Here is a 15,216-nt window from a genome sequence, read left to right as displayed (position 1 = left end):
ATCCATGGGCATGGTTATATTCTTGGCTTCCGGATGGAAGTTGGCTTTGACATTTATTGATTTTAGTGATTCTTATAGTAGTTATTTGCGTTATTTTGTGTTGCTGTATACAATGTGTTCCTTCTTTAATTTCTATATGTACTGCATGGTTCTCCCGTCAGCGGCCTGCTTCTGGCCTCACAAGAGTCACCTATCGCGCTCGATATAACCGTATTGGTACTGATATATATGACTCTGATTAATAATATAAAGAAAGAGGGCATGTGGGAGCCATGAAGTCATGGCAAAGGCTTGTAGCGCCACCTGGTGCCTCGCTGACCTCGGTGACCTGCATGTCCGTGCCTTGCAGTGTATTAAGTGCATAACCTTATATGGAGTTATGTTCCCCCTCTGGGCAGTAATTACCTTATATGGCGATGGGTGGGTAAAAGCCATGACCGGATGAGGTAACGTGAGACATTGGCAAACGGCCATGCGACAGGGGAGAACAAAGGAGAATAAAATCGGGGGAGAAGCGGACGAAGGAGCTGCTCTTACCTTCCTGAAAATATAGCTGGCTCACTGTGTCTTTATTTTATGCTAAGCACCATTTAATGACGGCTGGAAATCCGTCAGCAGCCGGTAGCCAGCGTCACACCCCCTTCACAGCGCCACCCTTCTAAGGCAGGCAGACGGGTGAGCCGACTCCCCCCGTTAATGGCACCCGGTGTGGGACAAGATTGCTCGTCCCTGAGTAGAAAAGCGCCGCCGGGTGAGGGAGAGGGAAAGAACGTGCATGCTGGCAATCCATGCGGCGATTCCCGGACCGTCCGCAGGCCGGATATAGAAGGCAATTGCGCCTGATCCAGCCCACAGGACTTAGTTTGCCAACCCAGATGCTTGGAGATTCAGACACCCATTAGAACAAGAGTAAACATGTTCTTCTGATTCAAAGGATTCTGCGGGAAGAAGAAACATGATCTGAATATTGAAAGAACTGCCTACAGGATTAAAGACTGTAGAGATCCAGCCAAGAACTATATCAGATCAAAACTCAGCATGGATGATAATGAGGGGTGAAAAGAGTTCATTGTATAGATGGAGACTAAATAAGGGTTTATTTGAAAAACACTGAATTACAACATATTCTAATTACGTTAAAGTATCAAAAGATGTTAAAAAGCATTTGGAAATATGGGGCAGGATGAAACTTTCACTTTTACGAAGGATTTCAACCATAAAGAGAAATGTTTTACCTAAGATACTGTTTGTATTATAAATGATACCAATAATAAATAATACAAGCTTCTTTAACAAATGGCAAAGAGATATTTCATGATTAGTCTGGCGGGAGGGGGACACACCAAGAATACAGTATAAAATTTTGATAGATACTAAAAATAGAGGTGACTTTTCACTGCTAGATTTTCTCCTATGAAGCAGCCTCTTTGTGTTGGTTAAAAGAATGGATATCGTTGGACAACACACACTTGCTGGATACCCAGTGGAATCTTGGTTGTTGCACGCTTTGGAAGTTGAACGTTTGGGGCTTTCAAACGTCAACAACCAGGAAGTGAATGCTTCCATTTTTGAATGCAATACGTAAATAAAATTATATACAGTATGAATAAAATTATCTATATATAAAGCAATTGAAGCACTTCCCACACTCCTTCCATTCAAACTATTTATGATTTTTCAGTTTGTGGATTGTCTTTGCGAGTCCATTGATGTTTTGTAGGAACATCAGGACTGAAGCTCTACGTACGCTCCATACACGTAAGTGGTTTTCCCTCTTTGAGTTTGCTGGTGTTTGCCAAGGTTTCCACTTCTATTGAAGCTCTTTCCACACTCCATACAATTATTTGCTTGCCCCCGAGTGAGTCTGTTGATGTCGTCTAAGTTTCCTGTGTGTGAAATTAGGGTTCCACTCTGAAAGAAACTCTTTCAACTCTCCATACATTTAAATGGTTTCTCCCGTGTGAGTCCGTTGATGTCTTCTAACATTTCCAACATTGGTGAAGCCCTTTCCACACTCCTTACATTTAAATGGTTTCTCCCCTGTGTGAGTCCATTGATGTCTTCTAACATTTCCAACATCGGTGAAGCCCTTTCCACACTCCTTACATTTAAATGGTTTCTCCCCTGTGTGAGTCCATTGATGTTTTCTAAGAGTTCCACTCTGACTGAAGCTCTTTCCACACTCCATGCATTTAAATGGTTTCTCCCCAGTGTGAGTTTGATGATGTGCATTCAGGTTTGCACTCTGACTGAAGCTCGCTCCACATTCCATGCATTTAAATGGTTTCTCCCCTGTGTGAGTTTGATAATGGGTTCTCAGCGCTCTACTATCAATAAAGCTCTTTCCACATTCCATGCATTTAAATGGTTTCTCTCCAGTGTGAGTTTGGTAATGGGTTCTCAGCGCTCTACTCTCAATAAAACTCCTTCCACATTCCATGCATTTTAATGGTTTCTCCCCTGTGTGAGTCCATTGATGTCTTCTTACTGCTCCACTATAAGTGAAGCTCTTTCCACACTCCATACATTTATATGGTTTTTCCCCTGTGTGAATTCGATGGTGGACTGTAAGTGTTCCACGATCAGGGAAGTTCTTACCACAATCCATGCAATTAAATGGTTTTTCCCCTGTGTGAGTCCGTTGATGGATTCTAAGTGTTCGACTACAAGTGAAGCTTTTTCCACAATCCATACATTCAAATGGTTTTTCCCCTGTGTGAGTTTGATGATGGATACTAAGTGCTGTACCATCAATAAAGCTCTTTCCACATTCCATGCATTTAAATGGTTTCTCTCCTGCGTGAGTCCGTTGATGTTTTCTTAGTGTTTCACTGTAAGTGAAGCTCTTTCCACAATCCATACATTTATATGGTTTTTCCCCTGTGTGAGTTCGATGATGGATTCTAAGTGTTCTACTAACAGTGAAGCTCTTATCACACAGAATACATTTAAATGGTTTTTCCCCAGTGTGAGTTTTATGATGAATATTCAGTCTTCTATTCGTACTGAAACTCTTTCCACACTCCAAACATTTAAATGGTTTCTCCCCTGTGTGAATCCGTTGATGGATTCTAAGGTATCCACTCTGACTGAAGCTCTTTACACATTCCATGCATTTGAATGGTTTCTCACCCGTGTGTGTCTGTTGATGTCTTCTAAATGTACCACTATCAGTGAAGCTCTTTCCACACTCCATGCATTTATATGGTTTTTCCCCTGTGTGGGTTCGTTGATGGTTTCTAAGGTGTCCAATCTGACTGAAGCTCTTTCCACACTCCTTACATTTATATGGTTTCTCCCCCGTGTGAGTGTGTTTATGTATACGAAGGTTTGAACTCCAACCAAAGCTTTTTCCACACTCCATGCATTTAAACGGTTTCTCTCCTGTGTGAGTCCGTTGATGTTTTCTAAGTGTTCCACTGTCAGTGAAGCTCTTCCCACACTCCATACTTTCAAATTGTTTCTCCTCTCTCTTTTCACATTCCATGAATTTATATGGTTTCTTTGTTATTCCCATTGGACATGGCCCTCCAGAATTTTGACTGCCTTCTCCATTGTCTTCTTTCAACAGGGAGGGGTAGGGAGAAAATCCTTTTTGTCTTCTAGGAAGAGAACAAAGGACTATTACACACGTCAATTACCTGCTCTTATTTTAACGTCTTGTACATTCTCTCCTGTCCTCCATATGTTCCAAGTTTTTAGGAAATACCAATGAAATAATGTCAAATAATGGTAATGCATTTCAGAAGTATTATCTTAGGATATGGTTGAACTGTGGGATTTACTTTTTAAATAAAGTGGTTTCTCACAGGAAAGGGAGCTGCTCTATGTTCCATGAACCTGGCCAATATTAATCAGGGTCCTAAATTCATCATGAAGTTCTTCATCCTCTGCACTATAATCCTCCCCCCCCCCTTGGGCCACATTTTGTCCCCTTCGACCTCTAGATCTTTATTAATCACCTGCACAGTCCCTTTGGCCTCAGGAGGTGCATAGTGACCATTTTGGGAGACCCATATATAAGTCTAGTGACAAGGCTTGGTGCTTGTGGTCGGTTGAAGGAGTGCTCAGTTGGAGAATGTTCTTGGGGTTGGACCTCCATCTCTCAGCCTTGCATTCTTGAATGGAGAGAGCTGGAGATGCAGAAGGAAAGCAGCTGGAGCCTGACTGCTGGGAAGGCCGGATTGAGACACCCACCCCAATTATGATTTATAATAATTATATGCCGCCAGGTCTCGCACCTGCCTCCTGACACTGGCTTATCTTAGCGGAGATTCCCTGTCCAGGCCTCTCTCACTGTCCAGCTGAATGTAAAATAATAATAACAATAACAAAAACAAAAACAACAACAATGTGTAAAGAAGAAACCAATCTTCAAATCAGTTTCAGATTCCCTGGCTGTATTTCTCAGCCACGACTGTGACTCGGAATCTTAGCCACACTTTATTCTAGAATATCAGGTGGATCTCTTTGTAATAGGAGCCAGACAATCCCTGGGATTTCATCCAGACATTCCTTAGTGTGGGCAGCAGCAGCGGAGGAAGGAAGGAAGCAACTTTAGGGGAAAGGATTTCCTTCAGAAGGTCTTCCCCAGGGGGCGGCAGGCTTGATATACTGCTCAGTGGGGACACCTTGGGTTTATAGTGTTAGGGTCTGGATACCAATCATAATCCCTAGGAAATTTGTCAAAAACCCTTAAGATCCAGTTCCACCAACTCCCACGTAACACTGAGCCCTAGAGGAACCGTCTATGCTGAGTTGAGGCACCTCTGGCCCTCCAGATGTGGTTGGACTCAAAGTACCACCTGCCCAAGCAAGGATGGCCCATGGCCAGGGAGGATGGGAGTCTTATCTGGGAGGACAAACTTTCTCCCATCTTCCCCCTCCTCTGAAAACGCTGTATACCTGTCTTTCATTTCTTCCTTCCTCCGTTATCTCCAACAGCTTCCTGATATAGTCCAACCAACTTCACACATTCCCAAATAATCCTGCACCACTGACTTCCCGAGGCGGCTGCATTGTGTCTAGGACACTGGCAATGGGACAGCACCTTCCACTGGATTAGAGGATAGAGGGTTAAATCAGGGCTGGCCAAATGGGACTCAGCTCCGTCCCCTCCTTGCCCCCCCTGCATCTGCTGCTTGAGGGGGCTGCCTGAGTTTCCCTCACGGTGAAGCAGGCCCTGAGAACAGTCTTCTCTCCCCCCTCTCCCCCCCCCCAAAATACAGGAAACACGACAAAGAAGGCCCAGGAGTGTCACCGTGAAACAGGTTGTAAGTCCCTTTGGGCTGCCCTGCCAAGAGAAAGCGACTAATAGATTCAATAAATAAATAAAAATAACAATTGTAGTAATAATTACACAGGCTGGGGGGGGGAACCCCACCCATTTCCATAACAATCTTGAATCCCACAGATTTAAGAGATTTGATGTAGCGGGAATAATAGAAACCTGGTGGATGGAGAGGAGGAGTTGGGCCCAGGTGTCTCTGGGGAGGAGCCCTTTAGATGCTTCTGCACAGAAACACAGGCATGTGGGAGAGACTGGAGTTGCCCAGAGAGAAGCCTCAAAGGGGGGAATAATAAAGGGGGCTTCCTCCCTTTCCTCTTTCCCCCCATGGCTGGACTCGCTCTAACAGCCCCCAGCGCCCCCTGCAGCTCCTGATCTGGGACTTGAGGCAGGGCAAGGACTGAGCTTCAGGGGAGGAGAGGGTGGGGGGATCGGGGCTCCGCTTCAGGGATCTCTCCCTGGTCTACGCGGAGTCCTGGCAGATTCCTGGGCAGGAGGGAGAAATCAAGGCAGGCGGCCCCCCAGTCCCTCTCTCTTTCTCCAAGATGGCTTCCCTTCCTCCCCCAGGGATGCTCCCTTCCTCCCTCCAGCCCCCCAACTTCCTCTGCCCTCCTCCCCCGCCCCAAGGGTCCCATTTGTGCCAAATTGGAGGGGAGGGGAGGGAGACAGGCTGGGGCTCTCTTGCCTCCTTTAACCCTTACATGGACTTCCTCTCTCCGATTCTCCACACAAAGGGGACCCACCAAGGCATGCCTTGGCACCCACGGGGAACCAGGATCATGGCGCCCCAGGGATTCCTGCCAGGGAGAACCCGGAACTCCCAGAGAGGTGCGGGGTCTCGGTTCAACTCCCAGCCCTGGGGGGGGGGCTCCCATTTCCTTCTTGCACAAGCACCGGGGTTGGGTGGGGGGAAGGGCAGCTGAGCATCTCTTCTGTGTTTTGACAGAACAGACCCAACAGGAGATGGTAATGGGCTGCGAAATGCTTGGGACTGTGGGGGCTCTCAGCTTTGGAGGGCCCTTGAAATATGCCTTTAAATACTATGGAATGCAGTGATGAATACGGAAAAGGGTCTGATCTGTCGAGAAGGGTGAAAAACATTATCAAGTTGGAGCTACCACGAGCAAGAGACATTGTCAAGCTGGAGTTACCACGAGTAGGAGATAAGGGAAATTACAGTTATAAATATGAAAAAGAGCTGCGGAAGGGCCATGGAAGTGACCGGAGGGCCTCGGACATAAGGTTACCGGGCTAGACTGAAGGGAATAAGGACTGACAAATCCCGGAACCAGGAGGAAGGGACGTTGGATAAAGATTGGACTTGTTTATATCTTTCTTTTTCTCTTTTTTTATTATTAGAATGTTTCATAAAGTTGATGAATGATAGAAAAATGTTGGAAGAAATTACCTGGCTTTAGTAAAGATGGTTAAAGAATTATGAAAGAATATTATGATTATAAGAAGCTGGTAAGGTTAAGACTTAAGTTTTAAACTTTAAGGTTTATTTTATTATAGAAAGATAGGATTAAAATAGTCTAGGGTAATGTAATGATAGAATTTTATGAAACATGGAAAGGAAAGGATTTGCTGGGATAATTAATAACTAGGATACAAAGGAAGGGAGGAGGAGGAGGTCTAAGAAAGAAGGTAATGACAGTTAAGGGTCTGAAAATAATGAACTTGTTTTTAAATGTCTTTTTTTAAAAAAAAAAAAACAACCTTGGGATTTTTGTAATTTTGTCACTTTTTTGTTCTTTATTTGAAATTTTCTTTTTTCTTTATCCTGTTAATTATCTTTTACTTTTTGTATTTTTTCTTTATTTTTTTTGTCATTACTCTCTTCTTTTTGTAATATTTTGAAAGCTTCAATAAATATCTTTAAAAAAATAAAAAAAAAAAAAGCTTACCGCCTCCTCCTCGAATGGGAAGTTACATCAGAATATGATAAAGTGGTGTCAAGACTTTGGGTATGCTATAACAATGTCCCAGTGGGAAAACCTGTGGAAGAATAGTTGGAAATTTACTATATGCTATGCCATAAAGGAAAACTTGTTAAAAATGCAACACTGGTGGTATTGAACTCCATGGAAATTAGCCAAAATGTACAAAGGAGGCAGGGGACGCGGGTGGCGCTGTGGGTTAAACCACAGAGCCTAGGACTTGCCAATCAGAAGGTCGCTGGTTCGAGTCCCCATGACGGGGTGAGCTCCCGTTGCTCAGTCCCTGCTCCTGCCAAGCTAGCAGTTCAAAACCACGTAGATAAATGTTCAAAGTGCAAGGAGATAAATAGGTACTGCTCTGGTGGGAAGGTAAACGGCGTTTCCGTGCGCTGCTCTGGTTCGCCAGAAGCGGCTTATTCCTGCTGGCCACATGACCCGGAAGCTGTACGCCGGCTCCCTTGGCCAGTAAAGCGAGATGAGCGCCGCAACCCCAGAGTCGGCCACGACTGGACTTAATGGTCAGGGGTCCCTTTACCTTTATTTACAAAGGAGCCAAAAGTAATTGTTGGAGATGTGGAGACCAAACAGGCTCACTGTACCATACATGGTGGCAATGTAGCAAAATAAAGAAAGTTTGGGAGCAAATCCACCTTGAACTAGAGAAAAAGTTAAGAATCTCATTTATTAGGAAACCAGAGGCATATCTGTTGGGCATTACTGATTCTGATATTCCTAAAAAATGTAAAGATCTTTTTTGTATGCAACAGTGGCAGCAAGAGTTCTTATAGCTACAAGGTGGAAGAGCGACATAATTCCTTCTAGACAAGAGTGGATACAAAAATTGACTGAATATGCTGAATTAGATAGCCTATCTGAAAAAAAATTAAGCGAGATTTGAATTTGTATCAAAATGGGAGGCCTTCAGAACATATCTTAAACAAAATTATACCATGTTAAAACCTGTAGCAGCTTTTGAGTGATCCCAGCAGTTTTTAATAACTGCTTATATAAATATAAACATTTATAGATTGTGAAAATATTAATCGAAAAAATAGTATTTTGATACGGCAGTAAATTCATGTAAAAAGAATTAAGGAATAAATGGGAGGTCGGGTATAAAAGATAATGAGATTTTTATTTTTATTGTAACATGAAATTGCAATCACTAATTTATGCCATAATTTTTATCTTATTAACAGATTGTGTTAATTTTATTTTCTTTCCTTTTCCCTCCCCTCTTAAGTTGTAACGTTTTTCGGTATTGGGTTTTTGTTTTGTTTTTTGGTATGTAATAAGCATGGAAATAAACATGAGGGGAGAAACCAATTTAAAAAAAGAAAAAAAATATAGCACCCAGGAAGCGAGTTGTTGTTGGGGGTCTCTGCCCCTTTCTCCCCCCACCTATTGCCCCCTTCCCCACCCTACAGCTCTACCTTGTTGTCCTCTCTGGCCCTCCACTGCCATCGCTTTGCTATTCTATTCCGATTTCCTTTCCTGCAATACAAAGAGCTGGGGGCTCTCCAAGGACGCGCCCCCTCTGGGGACTGAAGTGTGGCTGCACACGAAAGCTCATACCAATAACAAACTTAGTTGGTCTATAAGGAAAGGGAGTTCATGATGGCTGGGAGTTTGTTAAGAGGGAGATACTAAAAGCACAACGTCAGGCAATACCAATGAGACGGAAATATGGAAGGTGCCCAAAGAAGCCAGGGTGGCTATCTAAAGAACTTTTAACTGAGTTAAGATTAAAAAAGGATGTGTACAAAAAATGGAAAAGGGGGGAAACCACCAAAGAGGAATTCAAACAAATAGCCAGCACGTGTAGACACAAAGTCAGAAAAGCTAAAGCACAGAATGAACTCAGGCTTGCTAGAGAGGTTAAAAGCAACAAAAAAGGCTTTTATGGGTATGTCCGTAGCAAAAGGAAGAACAAAGAAACAGTGGGGTCACTCAGAGGAGAAGATGGTGAAATGCAAACAGGGGACACAGAAAGAGCTGAACTCCTCAATGCCTTCTTTGCCTCAGTCTTCTCCGATAAAGAAAACAATGCCCGACCTAAGAATTTGGAGCAAATGATTCAGCAAAGGAAACACAGCCCAGAATAACTAAGGAGATAGTGCAAGAATACTTGGCTAGTTTAGATGTATTCAAGTCTCCAGGGCCAGATGAACTGCATCCAAGAGTATTAAAAGAACTGGCAGATGTGATCTCAGAACCACTGGCAGTCATCTTTGAGAATTCCTGGAGAACAGGCAAAGTCCCGGCAGACTGGAGGAGGGCAAATGTTGTCCCTATTTTCAAAAAGGGGAAAAGAGAGGACCCAAATAATTACCGCCCAGTCAGTCTGACATCAATACCAGGGAAGATTCTGGAGCAGATCATTAAGCAAACAGTCTGTGAGCACCTAGAAAGGAATGCTGTGATCACCAATAGTCAGCATGGATTTCTGAAAAATAAGTCATGTCAGACTAACCTGATCTCGTTTTTTGACAGAATTACAAGCCTGGTAGATGAAGGGAACGCAGTGGATGTAGTCTACCTTGATTTCAGCAAGGCATTTGACAAGGTGCCTCATGATATTCTTGTAAAGAAGCTGGTAAAATGCGGTCTTGACTATGCTACCACTCAGTGGATTTGTAACTGGCTGACTGACCGAACCCAAAGGGTGCTCATCAATGGTTCCTCTTCATCCTGGAGAAGAGTGACTAGTGGGGTGCCACAGGGTTCTGTCTTGGGCCTGGTCTTATTCAACATCTTTATCAACGACTTGGATGATGCACTCAAGGGCATCCTGATCAAATTTGCAGATGACACCAAATTGGGACGGGTGGCTAACACCCCAGAGGACAGGATCACACTTCAAAACGACCTTGACAGATTAGAGAACTGGGCCAAAACAAACAAGATGAATTTTAACAGGGAGAAATGTAAAGTATTGCACTTGGGCAAAAAAAATGAGAGGCACAAATACAAGATGGGGGACACCTGGCTTGAGAGCAGTACATGTGAAAAGGATCTAGGAGTCTTGGTTGACCACAAACTTGACATGAGCCAACAGTGTGACGCGGCAGCTAAAAAAGCCAATGCAATTCTGGGCCTCATCAATAGGAGTATAGCATCTAGATCAAGGGAAGTAATAGTGCCACTGTATTCTGCTCTGGTCAGACCTCACCTGGAGTACTGTGTCCACTTCTGGGCACCACAGTTCAAGAAGGACACTGACAAACTGGAACGGGTCCAGAGGAGGGCAACCAAAATGGTCAAAGGCCTGGAAACGATGCCTTATGAGGAACGGCTAAGGGAGCTGGGCATGTTTAGCCTGGAGAAGAGGAGGTTAAGGGGTGATATGATAGCCATGTTCAAATATATAAAAGGATGTCACATAGAGGAGGAAGAAAGGTTGTTTTCTGCTGCTCCAGAGAAGCGGACACGGAGCAATGGATCCAAACTACAAGAAAGAAGATTCCACCTAAACATTAGGAAGAACTTCCTGACAGTAAGAGCTGTTCGACAGTGGAATTTGCTGCCAAGGAGTGTGGTGGAGTCTCCTTTTTTGGAGGTCTTTAAGCAGAGGCTTGACAACCATATGTCAGGAGTGCTCTGATGGTGTTTCCTGCTTGGCAGGGGGTTGGACTCGATGGCCCTTGTGGTCTCTTCCAACTCTATGATTCTATGATTCTATAAGGTGCTACTAGAAGGAATTCTTTTTTATTTTGTTTTGATTATTTACATTATGCTTACTGTTGTGAGACCCTACCTTCATGTCTATACATGAAAGATTTAAACTTTGACCAAAACTCTATCTATATTCTTGACATTTACATGACTTCTCCTATGTCTGAGCTTGTTGACGTCTCCTCAGGTTTCCACTTCTACTGAAGTTCTTTCCACACGCCATCCATTTAAACGGTTTCTCTCCTGTGTGGGTCCCTTGATGCATATCAAGCTCTGTATTCTGCCTGAAGCTCTTTCTTTGTACATTTAAAAGGATTCTCCCATGTCAGTTCCTTGATGTTTTCTAAGGCTTGGTGCATGCGGTCAGCTGAAGGAGTGCTCAGGTAGGAAAATGTTCTTGGATCTAGACCTCCATCTATCAACATTGTTGGGGTGAGTGAGTGTTCATTCTTTCCAGAACCAACTGATAGTTTTTGAAAGCTCCAGAACACATTTTAGGTTTATCTGGCAGGAAAGAAACCAAGAATTAAATATAAAATTATAATGGATACTTAGGAGGGAGGTGGATTCTGACTGCCAGATTTATGTTTGTACGATGAGGCCTCTGCCGGCTTAAGAAGTGTGTGACAGTGAAAGACACTAAGCTACTGGATTTAGAAGGTCATGAGAACACCTTTGGTCGGCATGTTTATTCATGGTATCAAAAAACTAAAACACACAAGAGCTTTGTGAATTATGTTATTAGGAAAAACAAATTTAGAGTATGGGATAAATATAAGTATCTGCTGGAACGAAATACACCTTTTGGGTTTTCACCCACAGAAGCAATAGCTTTTAAAGGATGCAATATGGAAGAACAACGGGCAACTTACAAAGATCTTTTGGATTTTCCAGAAGAAAAAAGAAAACTGAATAAACAGGGTGAGGTGGGAGGTACGGCAGTGGATGGGTTACAATGCCATCAAATTATCTTTTTTATACAAGATAAAAGGAGAGGTTTTGTGACTCGAAGTTTGCACACTGAAAGAGATATCATTGAGAGTAAAGAGAAAGTGATTTCCAAAATGTAAGAGATACTATTGGAATGGGAAATAAAAGACAAACTGGTAAAATCAGCAGTGATACACTAGGCCAGAAATATAGGTCATAATTAGAGCTGGGCGATATATCGTCCAAGACTGCCTTGAAGTTAACATTGTGGTAACTGTTTCCTAATATTTGAGCCGACAATATATTGCGAAACACAATGGGTGTAAGGACTAGGCGATATCTGGTTTCCAACATCGTGGTCTCACCAGCTAAACATTGCAATGTTATCACCATCTAAACCTCACAATATCACCTGGTGAACGTCATGTTACCAGATAATGGCCATGGGCCAATATCACTCCTGCAGAGATTGTCCCTGGGCCTGACCAATGCAGCGCGACGCTGGAAAACGCGTTTGTGCATGTCCGCGGCGACAGAAATAGCTTCTGCGCAGGCGCAGAAGTGATTTTCAGCATCTGGACATGCACAGAAGCAATTTCCAGTATCTGTGCATGCGCAAACGCGATTTCCGGCGCCGCTCGGCAAGTCCCCGGGTGCGCTGCACCGGTTTAGCGCAGCGCACAGGGCGGTTTGGTCCGCGGGCAGCTCGTGGGCCAGTAAAATGGTCTTCGTGGGCCATACGTTGCCGACCCCTGGGCTAAACATTGCAATCTACCACAATGTCTGAAATAACGATGGAACTTTACAGAGGTAAATAGGACAATGTCCTGGCAGCTGCTACTACTTAGGCATCTAAAACGGATAAATGACAATATTATCAATAATCATCTCACCAGGACTTTTGGTTTTGCACTTGGCTACCAAATGATGGAAAAGGGACGCGGGTGGCGCTGTGGGTAAAACCTCAACGCCTAGGACTTGCCGATCGCATGGTTGGCGGTTCGAATCCCCGCGGCGGGGTGAGCTCCCTTCGTTCGGTCCCAGCTCCTGCCCACCTAGCAGTTCGAAAGCACAATTAAGTGCAAGTAGATAAATAGGGACCGCTTACGAGCGGGAAGGTAAACGGCGTTTACGTGTGCGCTGCGCTGGCTCAACAGAGCAGCTTTGTCACGCTGGCCACGTGACCTGGAAGTGTCTGCAGACAGCGCTGGCTCCCGGCCTCTAGAGTGAGATGAGCGCACAACCCTAGAGTCTGTCAAGACTGGCCTGTACGGGCAGGGGTACCTTTACCTTTACCTTTTACCAAATTGTGGTATTCAGGGCAATCCAAAGTATGACAATGAGTCATACTGAATACAGATGATCTGGGACAGCCAACACCCTCAGCAGGGAGGCTGGGTGATGGGGGGGTCAGGGGTGCTGGAGGGGGAGGGGTCTCTGTCGAGGCTCCTCCCCCTTCCCTTAACCCTTCCCTGGACTCCCTCTCTCCCTTTCCCCATCCAGGCGCCCCACGACCCCAGGGAGAATGGGGGGCCTCAGCCCCACCCCCAGCCCTGCTTGGGGTCCTCATTCCCCTTCCCGCCAAGGCCTCCAGGGGGGGCAGGGCAGCTGAGCATCTCTCGGCCCCCCAGGAAAGAGAAAGGGGAGTCTGGCGGTGCTGCTGCTGCCCAGGAGATCTTGCAAGGCCAGCCCTGCAGGTCTTGGGTCCCCCCTTCCCCCCTGGATCGGGGCCCCTGTCGACGGGCCCCAGGGAGGGCGCTTTCCTTACGGGGGGGTCTCTTTGTCATCCCCCCTTATTCCCCCCCTCTATTTTCCCCCCCTCTCCCTTTTTACCTCTTGGTCCTCCGCCTCCCTGGCTCCAGATTACTCCGCTTTCCTTGTCTGCAATAGAAAGGGCTGGGGGGGGGGTTCTCCACTGACGCCCCTCCTCCCCTTTCCTGGAAACTTCCGGCGCATTTCGCAGCGACACTTCCGGTTCCTTTTGGGATGCGCTTGCCCCTAGAGCTACGTCTACAGAGCAGCCTCTCCCTGTGTCGAAATGGGGCCTTGTTTTTTAAAAAAAGCACAATTTTGGGGTTGTCCTGGTTTTTACATTTATAGCTCAGTCGGTAAAGCATGAGACTCTGAATCTATGGGTCGTGGGTTTGAGCCCCACTTTGGGCAAAATATTCCTGCATTGCAGGGGGCTGGGCTAGATGACCCTCGTGGTCCCTTCCAACTCTGCAATTCTAGGATTCTACCATGTGTAGAGGAAAGATCGCCCTCTTGTGGGCAGTGGAGGAATGATGTAATGTTGGTTGGTGGGAACTGTTCTTGAGTGTTGCCTTGTCACACACATGCAACACCACAACAGTCCTGTGAAAGGAAGGGGGAGCATTTCTGCAGGCTGATGTCCATCCATCCAGCTGCCCAGGCCCCAGCACCTCCCCCTAACAGTGAAGGGTCCCAGTCTGGAAATCCCCCCTTCCTGCTGGAGATGAGGCAGTGAGGGATTCCAGACAGACAGAGGCGTCCTTGCTCTGGAATTCCCTTGCCAGCAGGGAGACTTCAAAAGCCCCCCCCCCATGCCTCCCCCTTCCCTCATTTAGTATGGAGACTTTTCATCTTGTGGTTGGGTCATTTTAAATCCAGTTTTTTCTCTCTCCCTGCAATTTTAATACTGTTGTTGGTTTCCTTGTTTAAATTATTCTGTTTACTAGTGATATTTCACATAGCGTTTGTGAATGCAAAGCAATTGTGGCTCTTGGGTAGAAATCTGTGATCCAGACATGGCCTAGTCAATCACACCTTGTTTCAACATCCATCTAACACAAGGAAAAGAAAATCCCCGCATCATTTAGCCCGGACACTGAGGTCCACTTCCGAGGGTCTTCTGGCAGTTCCCTCATAATTACAGGGAACCAGGCAGAGGGCCTTCTTGGTAGTGGAGCCCTCCCTGTGGAACACACGCCCCCATAATAATTTATTTTTATTATTATTATTATTATTATTATTATTATCATCATCATCAGATGTCAAAGAGAGAAAGTAACTTTTGGAAGACCTCTGAAGGCCTTCAGGGAAGTTCTTTTTTTGACATTTTACATGTTCCTTTGTCATAGAACCATTGGTTCTGGCAGGGTTCCAGTTCATGGTCAACAAGATTAAACAGATGCACGTTGGGCTGATGAGGAGGAGGTGAGGGACCAGGAGTGAGACCTTGGGGTCATGTTAGGTAACTCTGGGAAATTGTTGACCCTGTGTGCACTGGCTCGGGAAACTGCAAATCTCACGCTGGGGATGTTTAGGGAACCAATTGAAAATACACCTGCCACTCTCCTAATGGTTGTAGTGCAGATCTTGTTGGCATGCAGAGGGTCGCAAGGCCAGCTGGCTAGCCCCAGG

The 15,216-nt window shown here is 45.2% G+C and overlaps 1 protein-coding gene across 1 annotated transcript; it reads right to left on the bottom strand.

Moving 5' to 3' along the window:
• Positions 1 to 681: 681 nt before the first annotated feature.
• LOC308466001 (uncharacterized protein) lies at positions 682 to 13,860 on the bottom strand. Its single transcript, XM_080986533.1, has 2 exons — positions 13,666 to 13,860; positions 682 to 3,602 (listed from the first exon to the last, which is right to left on the bottom strand). The coding sequence occupies exon 2, from the start codon at positions 3,515 to 3,517 to the stop codon at positions 1,943 to 1,945; it is 1,575 nt and encodes a 524-aa protein (XP_080842659.1). The 5' UTR covers positions 3,518 to 3,602; positions 13,666 to 13,860; the 3' UTR covers positions 682 to 1,942.
• Between the last annotated feature and the right edge of the window lie 1,356 nt (positions 13,861 to 15,216).

Source organism: Podarcis pityusensis (genome assembly GCF_964106645.2).
Source record: "Podarcis pityusensis genome assembly, chromosome: 2".
NCBI classification, from domain to species: Eukaryota; Metazoa; Chordata; class Lepidosauria; order Squamata; family Lacertidae; genus Podarcis; species Podarcis pityusensis.
The sequence above is the reverse complement of the archived record's forward strand: the minus strand, read 5'-3'. Positions and strand labels throughout refer to the sequence as shown.

Bases quoted from the DNA above. Each gene is read 5' to 3' on its own strand.
- LOC308466001 (XM_080986533.1), bottom strand. From the start codon at position 3,517: ATGGGAATAACAAAGAAACCATATAAATTCATGGAATGTGAAAAGAGA.